Source organism: Abramis brama (assembly GCF_963993115.1).
Source record: "Abramis brama genome assembly, chromosome: 9".
Classification (NCBI taxonomy): domain Eukaryota; kingdom Metazoa; phylum Chordata; class Actinopteri; order Cypriniformes; family Leuciscidae; genus Abramis; species Abramis brama.
The window spans coordinates 39,120,429-39,138,509 of NC_139971.1; the positions used below are offsets into that span (position 1 = coordinate 39,120,429).

The following is an 18,081-nucleotide window of genomic DNA, read 5'->3' on the forward strand; positions in this document are numbered from 1 at the left end:
CACCAGAAAGTGCAACACAGTTATTTAATACAAAAACACAAACTATAATAAACATTATAATGTGCGCTTGCAACGGCTCTGATTTTAGCATGCCACGCAGAAATACCAAGGACCACGCCATGACGTAATTGCGTAACGACGCAAATAATCGATTCGCGTAAACGAGTCGATTCCATTCGCATCCAGCAGGTGTCAGCAGTGTAGAGAGTGATGAACATCTGTCGCTTCTGATAGACGTGACCACGCCCCCACCGTGAGTTTGTGTCAGTTGTTAAGGAAGCGCGTCGATGGTTACCAAATACCGACATGGCGTAACTGTTTCAGCTGCAGCAAACGACGATAAAGTCTTACCCTCGCCTGCTTTAATTTAAAACAATGTCAATATAGCATACACTCGGGTTTGGTCTAGATGAATCAAGTATCAAACTACAGGAAGTTATAAAGTCATAGGTTTTTCGCTTTCTGTCTGTGTTTAGCTGTCGCACTGGCTGGCTTGTTTTCATCTTACTCTCATTCTTTAGAGCACCAATATTTTTTACCAAAGCTTATAATTTCTGCTTTTGCCAGCTAACGTTATGTTTTTGCGCGGTCGTTCCGACGTCAATAGGATGCAGCTTCTGTTGTATGGATGAGAAGTGTGGTGTTGAGACCTGTCATCAGCGTGTCATCCTGATATTCGGGATGCCAGTCCTGGAAGACACACTTTACTACTCGTATCCTTTTCCTTGTCTGAACAACCAGCGTCAATGTAAGGTGACTGTTCTCATAGTTTTACTTGTGGCGTATAAACTACAGTACTTATACAACAGGCTTTATTTATTTACCATAGCAAAACTGAGTTTTCATCAGCCATTACTCTCCAGTCTTCAGTGTCACATGATCCTCAGAAATCATTCTAATATGATGATTTATTATCAATGTTGGAATCAGTTGCATAGTTCGAATTACAGGGGGACAGAAATATCAGTTTTGGGGGGGTCAGATAATTTTTCTGATATTGTGAAAAAATATAATTACAGTTACAATACAAGTCAACTCCTATTTTCACTGTAGGAACATTTTAATGTAAAGCGATTTCAGACACCCCTATTGTGGACTGTACCATTTTTAACCACCGTGGCTAGAAGCAGCGGAGATAGAGAACGACTTCAACTTCTCAAGCAAGTGTCAACGCTGAATGACAAAACGTGAAGTATCATTCTTTTCAACATTCCTTATTTGTATATTCAAAAATATTTAAAATAATCTAATTTAATACAGTTATAATTTTTCAATGTAAATTATTTAATTTTATTGGTAACAGCCTAGTGTCTAATTATTTTAATTGAATATATTTATCAAATTTAAGAGTTTGAAATGAAAGATGGAGCATACATTTAATAAAATTAGGGGAAAATGCCCTTTATAAAGGTACAAAAAATTATTCTGAGTGTTTTCAAACACTAATGTAATGAAACATTGACAATTTAAGCTTGAAGAGAGTAAAGCCTCTGTTTAGGCTATTAAGGAAATGTAATTTTGCCAAAAGAAGAACTTTTATTTTAAATAAATGTTCATTTTAAATCAGCCTACTTCAGTGTGATATGTTACCATATTAGCATGCTTAACACTAAGAATTTGAATAATTGTAATGTGATGATCAGATGCAGATATCTAAATCAAAGAATATAGGTGGTTTGCGGGTGGATTATTTATTTTTAATAGTGGATTTGGGTGACTCAAAGTGCACCAGATTAATGAATTTATCTTTAAAATGTACAAAATTTTTATATATATATATATATATTTGTAACCTGTGATGCTATTTTGAGGATTCTTTGATGAATAAAAAGTTTAAAAAGAACAGCATTTATTTTAAATAGAAATCTTTTGTAACAACATAGACTCCCTTTCAAAAGTTTGGGGTCAGTAAATTTTTTGAAAGAAATTAATACTTTTTATTCAGCAAGAATGTGTTAAACTGATTAACAAAAGGTGATCGTAAAGATTCATATTGTTAAAAAAAAAAAAAAAGATTTCTAATTTGAACTAATTCTTTTCTTTTAAACTTGTTATTCTTCTATTAATCCTGAAAAAAAAGTATCACAGGTCCCCCAAAAAATATTAAGCAGCACCAGGGCTGCCAACTCTCACGCATTGAGCGTGAGACTCACGCAATTGACACTTTTCACACGCTCTCACGCCACACATCCATTTTCTCACGCACAGAAAAATTGTGGAGCAATACGGAAGCGTATTGCATTCACTTGAGGAAAAATAATCTACTCTGTTTTTCTGAATTAACGAGTTAATTATCTCAGAATTATGAGATAATTTTTCATGAAAAAAAGTTTTTGCTCAGTTTTTCTGAATTAACGAGTTAATTATCTCAGAATTACGAGATAATTTTTCATGAATAAAAAGTTTTTGCTCTGTTTTTCTGAATTAATGACTTAATTATCTCAAAATTATGAGATAATTTTTCATACAAAATATTTGCTCTGTTTTTCTGAATGAATGACTTAATTATCTCATAATTCTGAGATAATTAAGTCATTAATTCAGAAAAACAGAGCAAAAACTTTTTATTCATGAAAAATTATCTCATAATTCTGAGATAATTAACTTGTTAATTCAGAAAAACAGAGTAGATTATTTTCCCTCAAGTGAATGCAATACGCTTCCGTAGAGCAAAGAGGTACTTTTAATATTAAACTAATTCTCAGCTCTTAGATTCCGTCAATTTTATTACGAAATTCAGACAAAAATACGTTTGGCGCTTGTAAATGTGACGTGACAGATCGCTGAGCGCCTCAGTTCAAGTGCACGTGAACCGATCACCTGTTACTTTTTTATTTAAAGATGCAGTACAACTTACCGAAAGTATACATAATATCGACCAATTAGTGTTTTTCAACCACGGAAAGAGGTCAATATAACAGCAGGAGAACAATTATGTCACATAACGTTACATTTACCTCAGGAAAGCCATTTAACGACCATAGCATGTTAATTGAATAGAAAAAATAGCTAGAGAGGACATTTTGCTGAGCACTATATTACATATTTATTATATTTTTACTTATGTCATTAAATAATTGTTATTATAACAAAAACTGCATTATATTTAATTTAATGTTATTTTTAACCTTTAATAATACCAGCAGATTGGGCCCTCTATGTTTACAGCATTAGGTGAGATTATTTTTTTAAATAAAATTTAAAATAAACATGTATCCAAATTAGTCAATATTGAATCAAAATCGGAATCAAATCACAAGAATGGAATTGAAATCTTGAAATTTTTGTCAAGCAATAATAAAAACTGTATCCTATACCAGTCATTGTACAATGTAAACATTGTAACATGTTGTCACTAAACTTCATAAAATTCTATTTAGTTACCAAATGTTTTGACAATCACAATTACACTTATTATCCCCCCCCCCCCCCCCCCCACACACACACACACACACACATTCCAACATTGATAATAACTGAGTGTCAAATCATATTAGAATGATTTCTGAAGGATCACTGAAGACTGGAGTAATGATGCTGAAAATTCAGTTTTGCATCACAGATATAAATTATATTTTAAAGTATATGCAACTAGAAAAACATTATTTTAAATTGTAATAATATTTCACAATATTATAGTTTATTTCTGTATTTTGATCAAATAAACGAGGGCTTGATGAGCATAAGAGACTTCTTTCAAAACATTAAAAATAATTTGACTGGTACTATGTGTATATACATATATATATATATATATATATATATATATATATGTGTGTGTGTGTGTGTGTGTGTGTGTGTTATCTGTGTGTTATTTCTTTGGTGTTGTGTCGTTGTGTTTTTTTCATTATGTGCTGTGCATATCATAATTATACCTTGATGATAGTAGATGGATGATAATTATACCTTCCTTGACTTTGCATCACATTAGGAACATTAGATCAGGTTTACATGGAGAGACTGAAAATGAAAGGGAAGTACTGATAAAAGAACAGAGGCACTGTCGGGCTCGGGCTCACAAGCTCTCCCTGGAAACAAATCGCAGACGAAAGTAAGTGTGTCAAAAATAAATCAGATTGTGTAGAAAGCCTTATAGTGATTATACTTGGGAGGTCGACTAATTTACATGAATGTTTTTCAGCATCCATCTTAGGTTAATGCATTTGTATGCTGTGAGATACTGTAACATTTTGTTTTCTTTTAATCAACTGTTTTGATTTCACTATTTCATTTCAAATGTTCTGCCAAATTAATTTTAACGTACAAATGTGTAACGTACAAAAAAAATGATTTAAAGTAGTTTTAGATTAATATTTACAGAACATTTCATACTGCTTAATACCACAGTAACGTCAATAAATCTTTAATACATTAGCTTATCCGTGAACAGGATTTCTACCTGAGTGCCGTCAGATTGCTTTCCATCGGCTATAGAGGTGAAGACGACAACTCTCAAGGTGATGATACACAGGGCAATTTTTTGAGCAATGTTGCTGTCAACGCCAACGGGCAACCAGATGAGACACAGAGCCCACGACCGATCTAAATTATCCAGATATAAATTTATTGCCTATTTTCAATGGGAAAGTGCCCAAGCAACAATCGCTCGGCAAGATTGCCCAGCAGCATTGCTCAAAAAGTTGCCCTGTGTATAATCACCTTCATGATTCCACACTCATTCACAGCGTCATCAAGCTACGCATTTGTTGTTGTTTTGAAAAAGCGACCTCTAGTGGCGAAACTTACATACTGTGCCTTTAAAATAATGAAAACGTTTTATTTACTTCCTGTTGAGGGCCTGATTAAACAGTTGAACTGGTGAAGAAAAAATACCTTTTTTTAGGGAAATATGTAAATTCATAACCCTTTAACACAAAAAAAAAAATTGCTGCCCATTTTAAATGATAATTTTATAACTATGTCAACTGCCCATTTATTTCCTAAAATATTGAATACATTGCGACATGAATATCAAACTGCACAGGCTAGAGGCCTGTTGGTCTCTGGAGACTTGTTTTTAGATGAGGTGGGAAAAACAAGAAAAAACTAGCGTCAGCGTATTCACCAAGAAGGCAGCTATGCTAAAAGACTGCAGGGTAAGAGTAGCAGAGATCAGAAGCAATGCACAGCTGCTGAATTTGGTGTTGACAGTGAGTGTCAGATATGCTAAGAACTGTCTCCATGCTGTTAATGACTCAGTCTGGCTGTTTGACCAGGTCAATCCGTGTGCACACTGAAAGTGAAGCTACCGACAGGCCACGGATACTGTTATTTAATCCTTTATTTGTCAGCCAGGATTTACCAGCTTGAAATAGAAGCTCTAAGAGCAAAGTTACGTTTCTTTATAGAAGGCAGTGATGGTGAGGCAGATAAATGCGTTCAGAGAAGGCTGAGACAGAGATCCCAAGCTAGTTTTGTTGTGATTAAATAATTCCTGAAAGATATAGAGTATATTTAAAGGATTTATGAGTATGTGAGTGTCAATGACAGGACATTTATTATTGTCTGATAGTTTTTGGGAACCTAAAGACATATAAAAAAAAAAAAAAGATTAAAAGAATGAAAACCACAGAGTCAAGGCAAAACCTCTGTTTAGGTTTCCTTGTGTCTCTTCCCAACACACACACACACACACACACATTCACTGAAATGTACTAAAATTAAACCCGGTAGCACTTTATTTTACAGTCCTGTAACCCATACTATGTACTTATTATAGTTATTACAATAACCAGGTAATTACTAGATACTAACCCTGAACCTACTCCTAAACCTAACCTAAACCCATGTAGTTACCTTATATTAACCAGTACTTTCTTAGGTAAGTACATGTAAGGGCACATACTGTAAAACAAAGTGCAACCATTAATTTTGATATTTGAAAGTAAAAAATATCAGGGTTATATAACTGTCCTTATATCATAATGAAGAAAAAAGCCTCATTAAAAGTAGTTCGGCATAATCTTTTATTATAAATAATTTTCTTTTCTTTTTGACCTATATCATAGATAGGACTCCTGCAGACCCTCATGACTGTGTCAAGGTCAATAAGTCTCTTGAAATATTATTTTTAAATAATAATTTGACCTTTTTATGTTAGTTCAGGTTGTTTTATTATTCTGCATAATTTTAGTTTCTGCTGCATATGCATGCACTGGTTTCTGTGCCATTAACAAATGAATTTAGCTGAAATGCATCTGTTAGAGAAGGCTCGGGTTTCTGTTGACCCTGGAAAGTAAACGTCTGAGATAACGACAGCACGCACAATGAGCTGATATTGCCAATTAGATTAAAGTCTCATTTCCATTTCAAATCAAGGGATGCATTTGATATGCTGCTCGCAGTTGCCAAAGTTCTCATCCATTCATCTTAAAACAAATGAATAATGTCTTAAAGAGCACAGTCTGTGTGCAAAGCATTGTCTGACTGTCAGACGTCACGAAAACAGCATATATTTTCTTCCAGTCTGACTGTTTGTCTCGCGGTCTCTCCAGGGCTCTTGAGGAGAGAAGGAAACAGTGGGATGTTCAGGAGAAGAGACTGAGGGAGAATGTTCTTCAGCAGCGCCATCAGAAGGTCCAGGATGCCACAGAGAACTTCCAAAGAGCTCATCTCTCTCCATCCCAAAGGAAAAGACCAGGTAAGTTCAATGAAACGGTGGACTCATCCGTCCTGAGCGACTTCCAAATGTGATTTTAAATCAGATACATATCCGATATCTGGACATCTGACCTTACGTGTAAATGCGTAGATCAGATTCAGCTTGGAATACCAAGCTACCGCAAGGCGAAGGACATGTTTGCCCACAATAAATAGCTTTTTAATGTCACATTATGAAGCAGACATGTCTGTATGCGCTTGCACTAAAATTCACAGGTTTTTTTTTTTCCTTTCTTTTTTGAGGTGGAAACTGTATAATAACAGATTGCTCACACAGAAACATTCAGGAGCATAGAAACTTGTTTTCAACCTCTGCCCTGTGAATTGTATAAATGAAACATATTCGCTACTGAAAGCTACATTAGGTTCCACTTTATTTTGATAGTCCACTTTAGACATTCTACTAACTATAAGTAACTTTGCAACTACATGTCAACTAACTCTCATTAGAGTATTAGTAGACTGTCAGTAGACTGTTATGGTTAGGTGTTAGGGTTCGGGTTAGTAGAATAAGTTGACTTGTAGTCAACAAGTTACTTATAGTCAGTAGAATATATGTTGGGGGACCAACAAAACAAAGTGTTAGCAAATATTAAGCAGACAGTCTACTATACTCTAATGACAGTTAGTTGACATGTAGCTGCAAAGTTACTTATAGTAAGTACAATGTCTAAAGTGGACTATCGAAATAAAGTGTTACCCTACATTATATTTCTCAGCAATTAGGTAATAACTTACACACTGTTTTTGTAATTAAACTCACAGCTTCACTATTACATAGAGACGCTGTACAGACGCAGGTAATTCACACTCACAATCTCTCTCTCTTTCTCTCGTTAATTCATTTGCAATACTGTGTAATCTTACTGTGCTACTTTATTTCACTTCTAAACAAACCGTAGATAAAATAACAAACAAAAATGACTGTTATTTCCCGGTTTAAATCTGTTCAGTCAAAATTTGCACTGCAAACATCCATGACAGTTTTTAACTTATCCATGCTTGCAAGTAATCATGGCACCACCAGCCTATGTAAATCATCGCATAGTAAAGCAATCACCAACAGAATAATTTTATGTAAACAGATATCAGATACCAGTAGGATCAAAAGTGAATATAAAATATATCGGACATGTTCAAAAGATCATATCTGTGCATGAAGCCTTGCAGTGTAAACGCAGCCTAATTCATGTGTCTACAAGCACTCTTTATCTCTTGAACTATTATTAAGTCAGTATGTGCTCACATCTCATCCATCATTTAAATAAAGTGATTTGTGTTTTGCAGCAGCCTTTAAGAGAAGAACACCCAACCTTGATGAAGCGCTACATCATATTCAAGGCAGTCCACTCTTGTATACCCATCAATCTCAGTTTTTGCCCAGTGCCTCCACTACTACCAGGTACGACATCGCTGCCATGACAATATATCATTACTGGTTGAAGATACATTTTGGTAATGTTATGTAACAGCTTTCATGAATTCATTCCATTAGAGTGATGTTTCATGTTAAAGCTATCTTGACAATTATTTCAATTATTTTTAAAATAAAAGAATTCAGCAATTCAGACAGCTTAACAGATTCAAGTACACGATATGAATATGTCTGGTCATATATGAATCAACATTTGCTGACATTTAAAACTATTTAAATGCATTTTAAATGCAAAAGAGAAAATTTTGAATGAATTAAAAGTAATGTTTTATATAGTTATTTAAAATATTAATCATTTTGGCTGCACTTAGAATGTTTGTTTTTTTTATCATAGAGCTCTCTACAATTATAGATATTAGTGATGCCAGCTTGTTTAATATTTTTAAAAGTAAGCTAAAAATGTAAGAGCCCATAAAATGGTGTAATAATGATACATATATATATAATGCTTAGTGCTCATCGTAATGCTTTTCATAGTAAAGCTGCATTTCTTACTTGTTAGAAAGATGCTATACAAATAAGTTCATGATCATTATAAGGCCTGCATTGAACCACTTGTTTGTTTCAGGAGCTGCACTTCCTCCCCAAAGCCTTCAGGGGCCGCCCGTCACCTGCGTGCCTTATCTGCGGCTGAGGCCTACACCAAACTCCTACAGGACAGCAGCCTGACTCACTTCAGGAACAACCAGCTGTTCTTCCTCAATCAGCAGCAGGAGACACACACTGTTCCCACAGTAAAAGAGCAGGCAGATCCACAGGTTAATATACATACACTGGCTTTTGTTTCTTTACAGTGGCAAGATTGTAATTGTGATCAACTACTTTGCCCGCGAATGTGTATGTTAAAAGCATATTTGAGTATTTGCTTAAGGAGTATTGTGAAGGTTTTAAGATCCGAATCCAACATTGTACTTTTAGCCCAGGGCTCTTCCTGCCACAACACGCTGCAGCATCTTCTGAGCAAACTGAGGTGTTTTAAAGAGATGAGCTCATCCTGAGGCTTTAATCACACAAACGCATATTGAAACCACAGATACACATTCCCCTATCTCTATAACTCAAACAAACATTCTTTCCCTCTCAGACAGTCAGTTATGTCTTCTTACACACAGCAGCTGGAATGTTACCTGCACTGGCTTGCAGCCAACACATCATTTAATACACTGAGCAGGACACAGAAGGTAATAACCCTATTTATAGGATAGGCTTTAGGCTTAGGTATTCTTGGAAAAGTGTTCCATTCTGTGCACAAATGTAGTCAGACTTATGAAATGCCCTTCATAGGAATGTCTGAATATCATGCCTTTAGGAAGCTATTATATTTTTTCATTTTTAGAAGATTTTAATGTTTGTATCCAAAAGATCCTTAAAACTGCAATCCTCTTGCATAAATGTAGAAATGTTACAAAAGTAATATATTATTAAAAGTAATATTTTAACACCTGTGGCACCTACAGCCATACGGCTGCACGCACTGTGCGTACCATGAGAGGGTGGTACGTTTTATTTTTACAAAAAAAAATGTAATTGAATATTAGTCTATCTGTGTACAGTCATGGCATATTGAGAAAGCAAGAGAGAATGAGAATAAATAAAGGTGTGCATTTGTGTGTTTTAAAGTCAAATGTGTGTATGTGTGAAAATAAATCTGATTGGCTAATTTAGTTTTGTTTAATTGACGCTTTTTCCACACACGAAAAATTATACTACAGATATATATACAGTTCATCTTTAAAACCAGACTCAAAATGAGTAAACGCTCTCTAAAACGAAACATTTGCAAAAAGGCCTAAAACTATTGGGAAGGGATTGAGAAATGAAGCCTCTTAAATCTCTGAAGCTTTTCTCTGATTGTTTCAGGAAAAGATTCAAAGCATCAAGAGTGTCGAAAACCATGCCATCATGTGGCAAGTCAAATGTAATTTTTTTCCTAGTTCTGTGCATACCCTAAGGTAAAATCCTGCAGGCACCCCCTGATTTAAACTACCACTAAATTAGACTTTTATTCAGCAAGGATGCAATACCTTTATCAAAAGTGACATTAAAGAAATTTTCAATGTTACAACATTTTTTTTTTTTTTTTTTTATCCTTTTATTCATCAAAGAATCCTGAAAAACAGAAACAGTTTCCACAAAAATATTAAGCAGCTCAACAGTTTTCAACATTGATTATAATAAGAAATGTTTCTTCAGCGTATTAGAATGATTTATATGATTTACTTTCCATCCCTCTGCAGCATGCATGCAACATGATCTCCAAAAAGCACTTTGCCAGTATCAGTGCATAAGTGCTCTAATGTTTTTATATTGATTTTCAGGAGTATCTTGATACCCCACATAGTGAGACAGAGAGTCTGTCTAGTCTGGACAGCTTAGAGAATGGAGAACCTCAGAAGAGCCTTGACACTGCACCGGTTTGTGGCTCCCAGCAGAGCATCACCTGTGCCCAGTCTTTCTACCTCCCTGTGGATCCTTATAAGCTCCAAGACCCCAAAAGTCCTCAATCACTGTTGAGACAGTCCAACAACCCATGTTCACCATCTCATCCCTACTCTTCTACAGCCAAGAGTTTCCTGGAGGAGATCTTAAACCAGAGAAGTAAACTCAATCCCAGCTCACTCTCACCAAAGGATCATGAGTCAGCAGAGGAGACCTGGAGTCTCCGGAATCACACGCAAGAAAGATTTGATAATTCCAAGGACCAATCGCAGAACTTCAACGCCCAGTCTACTCTTGGTTGCCAAGAAGAGTTGTTGCAGCAGAACTTAGCACATTTGATAACTCATGATAATGACAGAAACCCTCAAGGGAAGATTTTGAAAGTCAAAGGATCTGTGGTTGCCCACTGCAGAACGCAAGCCGTGCCAGAAAACACACCTCTGGAATTCTCAAGTCTGACTAAAGACTTCAAGTCAGAATCCAAACAGCAGATAAGAACCCCGGAGGAGAAATACGATAAACATTTATCAGAAACACAGACGGCTCTTCCAGCCAGCAGATACAAACACAGCAACAGTTCGTTCAAAGCCTTTTCAAGCTCAGCTGCCCATCTTTGCATAAATTATCGGACTGACCCGAGTTCCCTGAACATGCAACCAATAGAAGCACTGAGTTCCTCACAGTCGCATAAACACAATCCAGATGTAGATGATGCCACAGCACTCAAGAGAGAATCCAAACCGCTGAGCATAGAGGAGAGTATACGCATACATCCTTCAGATCCTAAAAATGAAACGGATGTCACCAAATTGGCAAAGGCTTATATGTTGAAAAGCACAGAGGAACCAAACAGAACATCTGCAAATCCCGTGACCCACTCTACCCTTAACAGCAACGTCAGATTCCTGAAAGGGATTCTTAAAAATCATTTAAAATCCAAATCGGGAAATGTCAAATTCACTTACACCCCTGGCCATGTGCTTTTCACCAAAGAAGTGGCCATATTAATCCGGGACAGCGTGGAGCTGGCCAGGACAAAACTCAATGAGCCAGAGCAGAATAGGACTATTAAGAAGAAACTACGTTGGTTTGATGAGGTGGATGGAGTTGAAGATGTGGACCGAGTGTTTAGAGCTAACCTGCCCCAACAAACCCAGAAACAGCTCTCGGCAGATCACTCGGACCATGTGAATTCACTCACAGGGGTATCAAAAAACATTTCCAATAAGACCTCTGCTGTCCCCACTGGGCCCCAATCCACTAGACAGGCCTGGACAGAGGTAGGGCCCCAAGAAATCCGTACACAGGAGCGTATCAGAGAGCCCACCTCTCAAAGACGAGCCCTTTGCATTGGGGGCTCACGGATTCCCCGGAGAGCAGGCTCAGCCAGAGTCGGCTCGTGTCCCGTTACCTCCCGGGCCAGGAAGGGCACTATCATCAGACCGCAATCTGCCAGGGAAGCGCAACATGTGGCCAAGACCCAGGGGAAGATTTTGGTGCCTCGGCCCCCTCCAAAACCTGAAGTTGTGGAGTGTGGCCTGGCTGAGTGTCCCGTGTACATCTCCAAGGCATCCTGCTGTGATGATGGTGTGCAGGATCTGGGCCTGTGCAAAGATACTCCAGAGAGCCAGACAATAGTTCATCGGCCTACCGTCAGAACAGATCCAGCTCCACCTTACTGTAGCTACACCCACGAGACAAGCATCTGTTCCCTCTCCCCTCCAGATGCCCTTGCAGACAATCCCAGGCGCAGGTGTGGAGAAAACGGGATCTGTTTGGACCGGACTCCAACAGATGAGGAGATCTCATTGCTGTGGCATGGAGTCCGGAGTGCTCTCGCCAGCAAAGACGGTAAAGAAAACCCCAAACTGAGTATTTATCACCTAACATGTTTTTTTGGGGGTTTAAAATCCCACTTTACATCGGTGGATATTATTTTAACCCTACAAAGCCTGACATATCAAATAATGAAAATCGATTTTTTTTCAAACTATTGAAACTTGAAAATAAAAATAAAAAGACATAAAATGGAGTGCATATGTTTTTATGACATTAGATAAATATTATATGTCATATATTATAAAATTATACATTAGAAATGATCATTTAAATGTAATAAATGGAGGGCATTATTGGGCATGATTTTTAATTGTAATAATCAAGCAGACTGCATATATCAAAAAATAAATACACATTACACTGCAGTATATATGATCATTTTAACTATAGTGGGCAAAATATTTGAAATGCATTGCAATGATAATTTAAATTTATATTCCTCAAATACATGCAGTATCATATTGGATACATTTGTAACAGTTTTTCTATAAGTAATGTATGAAAGTATGCATAGATAGATTGTATACAACAGGTTTGTGCTCATCAAGTTAATGGTGTCGAAACATTAGTAGCCATAAATCATAAAATATTAAATATGTTGTGATTGGTTGTAATGTGTCACATTGCGCAGCATTTTCTCTGATAAATGACTTGTCTTGTCATGCTTGGTTAGAACATGATGTTGCATGTTCCAGCCTAACTATTTATTGCTTCCCTATTTCTGTATTTTTCCATTCTGCATTTCATCTTTCCTTTAAAATTTTGGAAATGATTATTTCCCTGCTGTGGAAAAAAGACACATTTTCAGTAGGTCTCTTTCAAATGACAAGAAACTTTCCGGCAACATATTACAAAATCATCAGCTTCCCATGAACTTTCACTGCACCTTGTCATATAGTCAAACAAGAGTCGATTGAAAGAACTGAGCTCCCTTTGTGTGTCTGCGCGTCCAACGGCTTTGTTTGCGATTCTTGAGGGATGTTTTTCTAGAGTCATTGGTAAAGGCTCTTTTTTGGTGTTGGTCAGTTTTCTTTGGCCCTCTGCACAGCAATGCACCACTTGGGATTACTACTCTGTTGAAATGGATCCATTTAATGATGGACTGTTGTTCCTCAGGGCTCAATTATTTTTATAACATCAGGAAACCTCTACATTTTGAGGACAGAGACCTCAAGAACAGTAGAAGTGACTTTCATACTCTCTCTCTCTCTCTCTCTCTCTCTCTCTCTCTCTCTCTCTCTCTCTCTCTCTCTCTCTCTCTCTCTCGACTTAGGTGACCCTCAAAGTTTTCTTGCTCACAATGGCCCGTTGTCTTCTTTGCCTCAAGTCAGTGCCAGTCTGTCCCATGTTACCATCAATGGTGATAGTCTGATCAATGGAGTCAAAGGAGCATCAAGAATGGGTGGCTTTTTCTTGTCTTCCGGGAAAGAGGCTATAGGTTTGTCAAACAACCTCTAATAATACATTTTATACATACAAATGACTTATAATAGGCTACAAAAACCAGGGCATTTGCCCCTGCCAGCAAAATATAAGTGATAAAATGAATAAAGATATGTTTTACTAGAGATGTTTAGACATTAAAGCCACAGATTTGTGAGGCCATACATCAAGACATTATTTTTCAGAGATTTATTGGTACCTTTGGTCACTGATCACTGAAATATGCTGCTTGGATATGAATGTGCTTTTTAATCTGAGTTTCCCCTGTAAATCAGTGAAAAGTCCAATAAGGAGACAGGCTGTAGAGAGTAGCATGGTGAAGAACAGCAGAAATCAAACTGCAGGAACCACACAGAGAAAGCCCAGCTGTCCTCATCAGGTAGAAATGCACTTCTTCTCAAACTACTGTACTAGAAAGCAAGAAAATGTTAAATATATAAATAAATACATATAATTGTAATTTAAATAATGCAGCCCCCTTGGAAGTTTTACACTGATCTAGTTTATAGTGTAAAGGCAAATGTAATGTTGACAATATACTTGCATACATTTTTGTTTATATTAACCATGTTCCTGTTGGCTTTTTTGACATTTTTGAATTAAGTGTTTTGTTTTTTCAATAACTGTTTATTTGTGGTTTAACAGGTCATGGTGCCAAAAACTCAACACCCAAATAAAACTGGTCATACAGCAGACAGTGAAGGTAATTTATAATGTAAAGCAATATCTGATATCATATGGGCCTTCTCTAGAGGCAAGAACAAAAAATCAGTTCAATCTCATGTACAAACATCATTAAAAATGCAGCGTGTTTTTAAAAAATTCTCAACAAAAATGAAAATAGTGTCATTATTTATTTACCCTCATGTCAAAGGTTTATCCATGGGACACAGTTTTAGCGCACAGCCACTTTAATGATGTTTTAATTCATTTATTTTTGGAGCGTCACAGCCCCTGGAATATGAACATGAGGGAAACCTGTGAAATATTATTACATACATATTTAAAATAACTGTTTTCTATTGTAATAGCTATATTTTAAAATATAATTGATCAAGATGAATTTTCAGCATCATTACTCCAGTCTTCAGTGTCACATGATCCTTCAGAAATCATTCTAATATGATGATTTGCTGCTCAGGAAACATTTCTTATTATTCTCAGTTGAAAATGTTTTTTGCTGCTTAATATTTTTGTGGAAATCAGGATACTTTTTTTTTTTTTTTGGATTCTTTGATAAAATTCAAAAAGAACAGCATTTATTTGAAAGAGAAATCTTTTGTAACATTATAAACGTCTTTACTGTCACTTTTGATCAATTAAATTAACCTTGCTGAATGAAAGTATTAATTTCTTTCTTCTTTATGACCCCAAACTTTTGAACGGCAGGATTGTTTTTTCAATCAAACTGCTATATAAAGACAGATTGTAAAACCCTTAAAGCCCAAAGTATACTTAGATTTTTTGCGTAATACATACAGTCGAATGTGCAGCCTTTCAAAGTTTTGATAGTGCCATTTGATAGTGCGCGAACACATGCGCACTAGAAGATGTCATCTATGTCCGGTGTCTGCTATTTTTCTCCAGAAGTTTTGACCGATAATAATGTCTTTGTATTCTTTTAAACTAAAGTTGTGGGTATCTCATAACCCCCTCACACAAGCGCTTGTCAATCTGTGCGTCTGTTGTTGTTGCAGTCTCCAGTATTTTGTTGTTGTTCCATCTCTTTAGTTTCCTTTTCTACTGTGAAACAACAGCTGGTGCCATTGTTGCCATCTTGTGGAACAATTGATTAGTGCAAAACAAATTCAATGTGTATGTGCGTACTATTCTGGTGACGAAATTTGCTGTACACGGACCCTCACGTATGTGTAAAACCCGAGGTAAACTTTAACTGAACTGATGAGTTCAAGCATTGACACTCTTTTTCCCCGTGTTACAGGCCCAGAGGTGTCAGACGGTGCTCATGAAGTTGTGGACTGCGCTCAGACCCAGAAGTCCTGCAACGGTCCGGCTGGTCCCCAGAGCCAGAGAGTGCGGTCCCTCAGCATCAGCGCTCTGTCACTAGAGGAGCAGAGGATCCTGCAGTCACTCGAGAGACTGAATCAACGGCTGCAATGTCAGTTTCATTTCAAATTGTGTACATTTAATCCACTCAGTCAAAGCTAATAAGTTTATCAGATTTGAGGTGAACGCAAATAGCTTTTAATTCGACCCTATGAATGTTTCTTGTTTGTTGGCATGTGCATTAGCTCACTCATACCTCCTGATTACTTGATTTAACAGATGTGCAGGACACAGCTGGTGGCATCCCAGCAGTGAGGGGCATCTTTGCTGTGGGTCCTGCACTTGTGAGTACTGGCCATGTGTTGAGATGAAGTGATCTGTTCCCCGGATCTAACGTGACCCGCTCACTGCTCTGTCCCCTCTCTCTCTCTTCTCATCCCTGCAGAACCAGACCGGTGAGGCTGTGGGTGTCACCATGCGTAGGCGAGGAGCCTCTGCTGACAATCGCACCCGAACGCAACAGCGTTACTGACTACACCTCCCATGATCCACCCCTCCCTCAACCACCTTCTCTGAACTGCACTTTGAAACCCTTTAAACCTTACAAATGCGTGCTTCATATTTCTGAGACATACTCAAATGCTGTATTTAATTGTTTTCTAATCAGTTGTAATATCTGTGTGAAATGATTCTGGCAATACACAATGCTGTTGTGTAATAAAATTTTATTTAAAAGAAAAGTTATTTTATGCATTCATAATGCCTTTTGATTTATTTTTATAAATATATTTTCATAGGCATTTTATGTTATTAATGTACTGTATTTATATTCTAAACAATCTTGACTCTTGGAGAAAAATAAATGAATTTGAGAGAAAAAAAAAAAAGCTTTTGTTCCTGAGTGGCAAAACAGGATCAAGGGCTTTTTGTGCAACTTGACCTCAGTCAAGTGTCAGTTAAGTATAAATGGATACAGATTTACGTTGTATGTGTGACATAATCATGACAAGTTTTTCTGGGTGTGTATTTTACATTTGAGCGCGTGTGTGTGTGTCTATGACCTATGTTTTGTGTTTGTGTAATCAGTGTAGGCATGGGAAATCTTATCTAGGCGTGTGACAGTGACATTTGAGTGACTATTAATTACTCCAGTGTATCGCAGACTCGACGCTCAGGCTTTTCAGGAAACGAAGTCAAACCAAGCTGTACTCTGTCCTGATGCTCTTGCACCATCACCACCCTATAACTGTTGTCATGTCATGTAACCTTAACCCCTCTGGACAAAGCAGAACGTGTTTTTGCTGTTAAAAACACGAGGCCCTGGTCAATGGAACGAAAAAAGTCTAGAGAAGCGTTTTTAAAATGTTTTAACTTGAGCGCGATAGTTAAAGATGTCAGTCTAGCGCGTGTTTACGTTAAAAAAAACAATGGAAAAGTAGCGCAGTGGAATGGCGAACATTCTGTGTGAACAGTCCCAATTCTTTTTACAAAACGTACTATTCTACGCAGTCAATTACTATTTCCAGGAAGGTTTTTAAAAATAAAAATGGTAGATTTTTTTGGGTTACAAAGTTCTAATAACAAATTGAAAAAAATTAACACATTTCGGAATGTATTTGGTACATTATCTTTCTAGTGACACTATACTGTAGTTATAATAGCTATATTACTTATTGAACATACTTGGTGTCATAAATTTGCATGTTTAATTATTTACTAGTGCCAAATTTTTTCATATTTCATATTCTCTTGACATTTTTTATCATAACATTTCTAATTTTTAATCCTAATTATTTAAAACTTTAAATTAGATTTTCAATTTTAAAATTTAATTCAGATGATTTCAGATGTTAGTACCCTACCGTATATACACTACTCTACTGTCACAAAGTTTGGGGTAGTAAGATTTTTTAAATGTTTTTGAAAGAAGTCTCCTACGTTTACCATTTCTGGAATTTTTTTTTTTTTTTTTTTTTTTTTTTTTTTTTGGAAACTATTAAGCATTCTTTGATGAAAAAAAGTTTTTAAAAAGCCTTTATTTTATAAATAAAAATCTTTTGTAACACTAAATGTCTTTACTGTCTGATAAATTTAATGCTGACATTAATTTAAAATAGTAAAATATATATAATATAATGCTGCCTTCGATGCATTCCAAGGAAGGAATCAAGACAGGTACAATTTTGGCCTCACTTCCTGACTCCTGAGATACCTTCATCTCAGCGATTTCTTTGATATCCCACGATCCTGTGCTTTCC

At 36.4% G+C, this 18,081-nt stretch overlaps 1 protein-coding gene across 1 annotated transcript; it reads left to right on the forward strand.

The window, feature by feature from the left end:
* The first annotated feature begins 263 nt into the window (after positions 1-263).
* On the forward strand, positions 264-16,696 carry cep126 (centrosomal protein 126). The gene is made up of 12 exons (XM_084124677.1): positions 264-713; positions 3,932-4,051; positions 6,495-6,640; positions 7,948-8,062; positions 8,664-8,853; positions 10,414-12,385; positions 13,647-13,811; positions 14,092-14,195; positions 14,462-14,519; positions 15,759-15,935; positions 16,103-16,167; positions 16,269-16,696. Exons 1-12 carry the CDS (start codon positions 625-627, stop codon positions 16,353-16,355), a joined length of 3,288 nt encoding a protein of 1,095 aa, XP_083980803.1. The 5' UTR covers positions 264-624; the 3' UTR covers positions 16,356-16,696.
* Positions 16,697-18,081: the final 1,385 nt, after the last annotated feature.

Coding starts and splice junctions, on each gene's coding strand:
- cep126 (XM_084124677.1), top strand. CDS start 625: ATGGATGAGAAGTGTGGTGTTGAGACCTGTCATCAGCGTGTCATCCTG. Junction 714..3,931: donor GAAGACACACTTTACTACTC/GTATCCTTTTCC, acceptor GCATCACATTAG/GAACATTAGATCAGGTTTAC. Junction 8,854..10,413: donor AAGAGCAGGCAGATCCACAG/GTTAATATACAT, acceptor ATTGATTTTCAG/GAGTATCTTGATACCCCACA.